General features: G+C 39.7%; 1 protein-coding gene across 2 annotated transcripts in view; it reads right to left on the bottom strand.

The window, feature by feature from the left end:
• Positions 1–1204: 1204 nt before the first annotated feature.
• The window catches only part of LOC306963930 (metabotropic glutamate receptor 4-like), a 169988-nt gene continuing 162361 nt past the window's right edge, over positions 1205–8831 (bottom strand). Inside the window, exons 8-12 of one of the 2 annotated variants that reach the window (XM_079557701.1) lie at positions 6861–6997; positions 5839–6774; positions 4335–4581; positions 4170–4213; positions 1205–2812 (exon numbers count right to left, since the gene is read on the bottom strand). In XM_079557701.1, coding sequence (XP_079413827.1) covers positions 4176–4213; positions 4335–4581; positions 5839–6774; positions 6861–6997 — 1358 coding nt within the window. In that variant the 3' untranslated portion in view covers positions 1205–2812; positions 4170–4175. The remainder of the gene's footprint in view (positions 2813–4169; positions 4214–4334; positions 4582–5838; positions 6775–6860; positions 6998–8831) is intronic. The other variant, XM_079557700.1, reaches the window with a different exon arrangement.

Raw genomic sequence — 8831 nt, 5'->3', positions numbered from 1 at the left:
TTTTTCATGACTTTTTAATAATTTTTATCATATTTTTTCATCACTTTTGTTATTTTTTCATCAATTTTTTTCATCATTCGTCATTTTTTCCATCAGTATTTTTCTATTTTTTCATCACATTTTTGTCATTTTTTTTTCATCACAAATTTTTTTCATCACATTTTTGTCATTGTTTTGTCATTTTTTCATACATTTTTTGTCATTTTTTATGACTTTATTTGTCATTTTGTCCATCAAATGTTTTCTACTTTTTCATCACATTTTTGTCATTTTGTCATTTTTTTTTAATTTTTTTTAATCACATTTTGTTATTTTTATCACATTTTTGTCACATTTTCATTACTTTTTTGTCTCTTTTGTGCCTTTTTTGTTGCATTTTCCACGCATTTTGTCACTTTTTTGTTTATGTGACCTTTTCATCCCTGTTTTTGTCTTCTTTTTGTCGCTATTTTGACACCTTTTTCAAGAAGCTTTTAGATCTAGTTAATGTCAAACTGGAGAATATGTTATCTAACCCATCCAAGTCCTAATCCAAACTCAATCCATAGACCATACTCGTTAATGATGCAAGACCTTGATGTCGTGCCTGCTTTGGAATCGTCACCAATTACTGTTCTTTTCTGCGTTTGTCAGTTTTCTCGCGTTCAGAACAGTGGATTCACTTTGCCCTCCATTTGTTTGTTCATTATTGTATGTAGATGCCGAAGTGAGCGCCGAGATTTGTTTTGTCTCTTGCAAGGCTTTTCTGACAAATGTTGAAATTATTCTTTTTCTTGCCTCTCTCTTGACAGCCCCCGTTATCTGCTAAATCATGTGATATTGTGGTGCAGTGGTGAGATGAAAAGTGCTGACTATTTCAGGAGATGTAAAAACAGGGGATTTTTGCTACAGGCCAAACCATTGCAAGATAGCACGTTTGATCTGATGTTGCTATTAATCTGATCCATTTTGCTGAATGATTTAACATTGTATCTCAAGACGATAGCCTTTATACTGTAATACTGAAAAGGAAATATATGATGCTTTTGAGAAGGCAAGCACATCACGCAGTGGTACCAAAACAATCTTTTATTAGAAATATCTTGTATCAAAATGAACATGCTCTACACATTTTCTTTTTCTATAGATAATTCATAAATATCCAGGCACTGTATTTATTTTTAGCTTTCAGTATTTTAATAATTCAATACATAAAGCAGACATGATCAATCCATTTAATAACATACAATAAAACTTGCCATTTAATTTCAGTCATCACTTACATATTCTATTTTGTAACACAGACAGAGTGTTTTAGAAAAATAAACGGGACTGTGGCAATAAAAGCAAGAAATTATCATATTTCACAAACACAAACAATCCCACAAACAATTTTTTTTATCAAATGAAGAGGAAAAGAAGCGACACTTGGCGTAACATCTCAGACTTTTTGAAGCTGAGAGCCGAGAGAATTACGCAATAGATTTGTAGTAATTGTTCGCTATAGTATTCCTTCTGGATGTCCTCCTGCCCCTCTCAAATTGATCACATGACTTCTTATGGATTTTGGACATGCGACATATAGATTTTTGCGTTGTTGAAGGTAACAGTAGAGACAAATTCCAGCGTTACTGACAAACAGTGATCGGAGACACCTTGAGAGATTGTACATCCAGGCCAGTGTTGTTCGACTGGCTGAGCGAAACACTATGAATGAAATCATAGGCAGACCAAAGTTATGAAGCATATGAGGCACAGAATGAGAGCAATGGTCCTTGTTTATTAAGCATGCTATTCATACTTTGAGCATTTCAATATGAATATCGAGTAAATATATTGCAGTCATTTGTATCATAGTGTATCAGTATGCTGGGAATGGAATGTATTGGAGCTTTCTTTTTTGGCAACTTGACACAGTATGCAGCATAATAAAGAAGGACCAGTACATTTTTAGATGTTAAGGTATGAATCATCGAGTTTCAGATGACTGTGGAAGTCTGAATGCGTCTGGCTCCTTTCGCGCTTGAAATGAGTCAGGTATCAGGCAGAAGGTACTACAACCCAGAGAGGAAATGGTCCGAATTGACATCTCCACTTGTGAATGACAACCGTGATAAATGTTGCATTCCATAGACGTTGACGATACAGCACAGTACACGTGACGCTCCCACAAGCATGCTCTGGGACTGTACACTATAGGATTGCCAAAGAGATGATGGCATTTTCATCATCGTCATCATGTTATATGGCAAAAAAAGGAAATACAACAACTGGAAAACAATTCTGCAATGATCCACTGCATTTGATTGTGTGGCTTAACTTAATTTCCTGTAAGGCATGTACAGTTTTGGATGGTTCCCCAGCTTCTAGCTCCAAAAAAATAATGACTTCATTTTAATGTTTTCCTTGTCTTCTGCATTTGACTCGGGCCAAAACAGAAGACGCGTCTGTTTTTGTCAAAGTAAGTCAGAAGCCTCAGCCTCGTGCAGAGAACTGAAAGCGTGTGCTATAAACTTGAGAAGGGAAACAGACGGTAGGCTCCAGGTAGTTCGTTCTGCTTTTGCACTCTGAAAGTTCTTCCAAAGGGTGGCGAGAGAAAAATAAGCTGTCCAGCATGTCCTAATCAGCATCCGTTGATCCCACATATTCTTATTCATTTTGGCTTTAATAGTCTTTTGCTGTGACATCCTCTTTCCACCCTGTCGTGTGTTGGAAATCCTCCCCTGTTTCCCGCTCAGTTCCCAGAAGACTGTCATCTCTTGCTTCAGTAGGGAATCTCGTTCTTAGATGGCATGGTTACTGTAGCTTATGTATGTCTGCTTGGACGCCAGCACTGTGGGATACAAGGAATACAACTGTTAGTCTTTACATGCGGCTGTGACCAATGTTACAGCGAACATTATATTATTACATTGCGGGTTCTCTGTGTATGCCATTAGTTGCAATGCGAGTTGTGTTTTAATACTTTGGTTTAATGTTACTGTGATACATACGGCAAGTATTCAACACAGTAAAATGTAGTTTGGAGCATTGCCATTTGCTGTAATGCTTATCACTAGCCTGGATTAATTAAAGCAGTGATATGCTTTGCTCACAGCAGTTTAATTGTTTCATTCATTATTTCACCAAGCAGATCACTGTGTTGTACAATGTAGTTATACTCATTCAGATGCAATTCTTGCCCCATGCATGACCCCTTTCTCTGCACCAAGCAAAGCATGCATCAGGTGTATAGTAATATGTTTAAGTGCTCAAGCAATAAGTGATCCATCGTGGTGCGTTGTGGGGTGTTATTGCAATGATCTTTTTTCTAACTCAAATGAAATACCGGCTGTGACCAAATCATAGCAGCTGTAGAGTGGGTCCATACTTCAGGTCAGAGTTGGGCAAATCTGTGTGCCGGGGCAACCATGCTCATGTGCCCATTTGTTTCTCATAATATTTTAGTGCTAAGAAAAATGTGAATTATTTCTGAATACAAATCTGTTTTCAGCCAGCATGCTCTGAGTGGGAATCACATGACCAATCTGCCAATCTACCCACCACTGCCCTGGCTGATTGAATATGTCAGAGGGGATGAATCCAATCAGAAGACAGCTGAATGCCAAAGTCAGGGCAGGAGACTTGTAATGGTGAATGTGTCTGTGTATTTGTCAGAGCCACAGTGGCCGGGTGATTGGGCCTCTATTCCTGCCATTTCATCCAAAGCATCTTCTCAGAGAGAAGCATTGATAAATGGACCTTATTTGAATATTTATGCGCTGCAAGGCCAAGATAAAGAATAGATGGTCCAGAAAGAATTGGAGTTGGCAGCCCCATCTGTCTTTTCCTGTTCACTCTTATTGTTGTTGTTGTTCCATTACCACAAATTCTCTTTTTGTCAACAGGGAAATAAATTACAGGGGACACATGGCTATCGCTTGTCTTCTGCACTCAGACAGAGTGGTGTCATCTTCCCACATTTGCAGGTTTTACCAAACTGAGTGTCTGTTCGAAAGCACCACACACTAAATTTCTGTCTCCAAGTCAATTTCTGTTTGTCAAGTAGGATTTGTGAGGGTGCGATTACTGCATTTTATACTGCATGTTAGCCATGGGCAGCCAGAATGCTGGTGAACTGAACAGGCAGGTGGGAGTGTTAGGGTGAATACTGGCAGACAAAAAAGACACAAGTGTATTTTCAGGGTTACCTGAGTCTAAAGTCCCTCACAAGGCTCCCCACCCTCAACACAGTCTGATACGTAAGCACAAAGAGTAGTTGTTAGTCAAAGACTTAAGTAGCCTATATCAAAAATAGTGTTTATTATGTGTTTGAGTCCTTGTCTTGCCGGTACCTCCTCTGACAGGATACCAACCTTGTGTTTCCAGACTTTCACAGAGTTCAGACTTGGCCTCTCCATTGGGCCGCAGACCGCCTTTGGGGTTGAACTTGTTGGACATGGTTGCTGCGGTGACCACTGCCTTCAGGCTGCGCTTGCGCTTGGGCACGTTCTGCTCTGGATGGACTAAAACCACATAGACTTTGGGCATGTAGAGCATCCCGAGTGAGACGGACGCACTGAGGCTGACAGAGATGGTTAAAGTTGTGGTCTGGATGTACATCTATTAAAAAGACATCAGAAGCAACATTTCAGTAAGACACCATTGGCTTATTTTGTCATTTAGCTATTTCATGATCATGTTTTGCAAAAGACAGTTTCCCTGGAGTGTATATGCATTGTGTGCATGTTCTGTCCTGAGGGCTGACAAAACGGCATCACGACTGTGTGCACTGTGAGGCCACCAACAGCTGCAAACACAGCTGGGCAGCGGATCTAGTGCTGCAGGCAATGAGTGTGAAGCAGATAGGAGCATTTTTAAAGGAGCTGTAATGACGTTCTACATTTTTATATATGTGTATATTTAAAATCAGCAAATTTAAACAAATGTGATTAATAAGCATCAAGATGTACATTTAATTTGACCATTACCATCATCATCACATGTTTGTAACATTTTATAACAACTGAGAAAAAATACTAATACTTGAAGTGATGTGAACCTGAACAAAAGTCATAAAAGAGAATGGTGCAAGCACAGCTGGCAGCCTCCCTCTGCCTGAGGTTTGGCCTAACATTAAAATTACAGACATCGTAAATGGCTGAGTTGGTTGGATGGGAATAGCTAAACCACCAGAATGCATATTTATCATCAAGAGAAAGTTCATACTTTCCATATCGTAGCTCAAGCACATGAGAGCAGTGTAAACATTATACTAGAAAGGATAATACACATACAAACTTTCCCACAGTTAACTTCCTAAATATTGTCAAAGTTCCCTTTTGGAATGTGATGTGTAATCAGTGCAGCCAAAATATTGTTATTTTTTCATTATATACTGCCTGTGATCTGTATTTATGCAATACATGACATCAAACAAAGGCCCAAAGCCATGTCAAATGCCCGTGTGAAGTGGGAGTGAGAGGGCTGTGTGTTCCTCTCAGCTACAGCGAATGAGCGCTGCTGCTGATGGAGGGGAGTGTTGTAATCTCCTGAGAAGATTACACAAGGCCTGAGGCGAGTGGGTAACAATATTGCTCCCCCTCTGGAGTCCAGAGTGGAGTCACTCTGTGACGAGAGCCAGGACCCTTGTCTGCTTCCATCAGCCCTGGTGACATAAATTTTCCCTGACATAGAGATATGATTCGCATTCTGTTCCATTGGTACAGAAAAGCACAAAGCCCAGGACAGTAACCTTAACATCCCATTACCAAGATCTAAAAGTTCATTCACTCAAGACTTAAACAATCATCGCCGTTTACTATCTAAAAGATAGTATGATAGTGCTGTACATAAAGTATGCAAAGTTGAAGAGCTTACCTTTTCTGCTGACTGTGAGGTTCCAAAGAAAATGGGTATGAATGCAAGCCACACTATGCATGTCGTGTACATGGTGAAGCCGATGGGCTTGGCCTCATTGAAGGTCTCTGGGACACCTCTGGTTTTAATGGCATACACTGTGCAGGTGACCATCAGCAGCATGCTGTAGCCCAGCAGGCAGATCAGGGACAGGTCAGATATGTCACACTTGAGAACCCCGCGGGCCATCTCTGGGTTGGCCGTGCGCTGGTCCTCGTAGTCGATGATGGCTTGAGACGGGTCAACTCCAAACCAGATGCACACACCCAGGAGCTGCACTGATATGAGACTGAATGTGATGACTAACTGGGAGGCAGGTGAGATGAATCGAGGTGCACTAACTGACATTTTGCCCTGCTCAAAAATTCTGTAGATCCTATTTGTCTTTGTCAACAGGGCTGCATAGCTTATGCTCATTCCCAAGCCGAGGAAAATCCTCCTCAGAGAGCATATAAAGACGTCAGGAGCAGAGATCATGAGGAAGGTGGTAGCATAGCACAGAAATATGCCTGTCAGCAGCACATAACTCAGTTCTCGACCTGAAGCCTTCACAATAGGTGTGTCATTGTAACGCACAAATGTGGCCACTACAAACAGGGTAGCCATGATGCCGAAGACAGCAATGAGCACAGGGATTACTGCCCATGGGGAGCTCCACTCTAGCTTGACAATGGGGATGGGAACACACCCAGTGTGGTTTTCATTAGGACGCAAATCAAAGCGGCACATCTTGCATGAGGATGTGTCTGCTTGATACTGGTAACCGTCACAGTTCTCACAGTGCCAACAACATGGAATTCCCTTAACAATCTTCTTACGCTGCCCAAGACGACAGGGCTGGCTGCATATAGAAGAGGGTATGTCTTGTGTCCCACCAGGCCACTGCATCTCATTGATCTGAAGAGAGAAACAATGACATTGCAAAAAAGAGAAGTTTGTAGACAGTCACTTGAAATAAAAATATATGCAGAAAATATGCATACGTCAAGGTGAAGCTGGTCAGTCCAGTGACCAATGATCTTGTATTCCATTGTATCATTCGTGATTTGATATTGGTAAATTTCATATCGGCCAGGTGCATCTCCATTCACATTGAAGACAACAGGCGTACCGGCAATACCTATAAAGCAATTGCATGGATAAACAATATGTTATTATCACTGTTTATAGAGAGAAATAAATGAGCCTGTATTTAGGCCAGTGCTGCAGTGTATTAACAGGATCTTAATAGGTGCTGACAGCCATGTTGTCCTGGTCCTTGGAGAAGGGTCTCGGCTGCTGTCTGTTCATGTTCCCATATCATTTCACACTCCCTCATTCTGCTTATTAGCCTTTTGCTTATCATCAGCAGTGGCATAAGTGCCCTTATTTTGAGATGGATTTCTTTTTGGTCAGCCATTAAAAAGATTTCAATAGCCTATAATTTCCAATACCGTCACTCCTTTCAGTTGAAAATAAATGCCATTACTTGCACTGCTCTTTATGTCCAAATGTAAGTCTATAGTCCAAATCACTAATGCAAAAATTGAGGAATATGTGTAATTCCAATTATCAAATACAAAGTAATAATTGTGCACACAATGTTGTTTTTAGTTGTCATCATAAAATTTGCTTTTTGTGCCTGCTGTAGACGATGCATTGTTTGTTTGCAATAGTATGATGAAGTGCTATGGATGCATTTTAAACACATTGATTGCTCATAGTATTGTAACAAAATCATTCTGCTATGACAAGACAAAAACCTGTGAACTTGTGACTTGCTGCTTTTTTAAAATTTTATTTTATTTGTCCTATAGACTTTATTTCATCGTACCGCTCAAGATGAAAGAGAGTGACCCGGGAACACAGTGTTTTTGTCAATACCATCAATATCAGCATCTATGTGTGTCTGTTTTTTTCCCCAAACCTTTTAAACAGTCCATTTTGCTAAAGTCCTAAGAGCAAGTCAACATTCCCGTTAAGTGTGGCATTGATTTTCTTGCCATCACTGTTCTCATACCAGTTGTGGTGATGTTGAGAGTCCTTCCAGTAAGCTCACACCATCAACTTTTACTTGATGCTTTTTACATAAAATGAGGAAGTGACTGCGTAAACGAGTACAAAACCCTCTGAAATGCACCAGTTTTACAAAGCATATTCCTGGAAGTTACATTGCAATATTCATTAATATTGCTTAAGTGCTCAAGTTCACATAAATGATGCTATTGCTTGTTGACGGTATTTACCTGCCAACTTTCAGGTTAGTGAGTGAACTTCTCTACCAACCTACCTACTGCTGCCCAAAAAATAAATGTTTCAAACGGAAACTATTTCTTTTATTTCCCCCAAACGAGGAGCGACCTGCTTACATAGTAATAAGCTCCAAGGAACAGGTAAACAATGTTACGACTTTGAAGATTTGCCCTGAAGTAAAACACTGCTGAATGCTGTTCTATTTTCCCTCTGTGTGCATTAGGGATGAATGCTAACTGCTGCAAATGTGACATAATTGTCAAGTTAACTTACATTCACACAAACTTTAAAGGTTATGTTTTATATCTCCTTTAATATCCTTTCAAAGTTTATTTTCCAACATGACTGAAACAATAATAATAATACTCAAAAAGTTCAGTATAATCAGTGTCCCTGTACTGTACATTTATATAGGAATGATTTTCAGGGTTGAATTTTACAATTATACTAGATGCTACTATTTTTGAGTCAGTAAATTGATGCTAAAATAAAGTGGGCTGAGTACAGGGAAAATCTATGTTTTGCAATAACTTATTTTAGTTTAAAATATTTTGCTTCCTTACATAAACACCTATTTCTCAAGAACATGACATTATGGAAGCAGCTGTATCTCTCCTGTCTATCCATCCTGGAAGAGTAGCTTTATCGGGACCATGTTCTCTCACTTGTGCTCCTGCTAACAATTCAGCATTTTAGTATTCTGCGGTGCTGCCTCGCTCCAC

The sequence above is a fragment of the Gobius niger genome (genome assembly GCF_951799975.1).
Source record: "Gobius niger genome assembly, chromosome: 6".
NCBI lineage: Eukaryota > Metazoa > Chordata > Actinopteri > Gobiiformes > Gobiidae > Gobius > Gobius niger.
The sequence above is the reverse complement of the archived record's forward strand: the minus strand, read 5'-3'. Positions and strand labels throughout refer to the sequence as shown.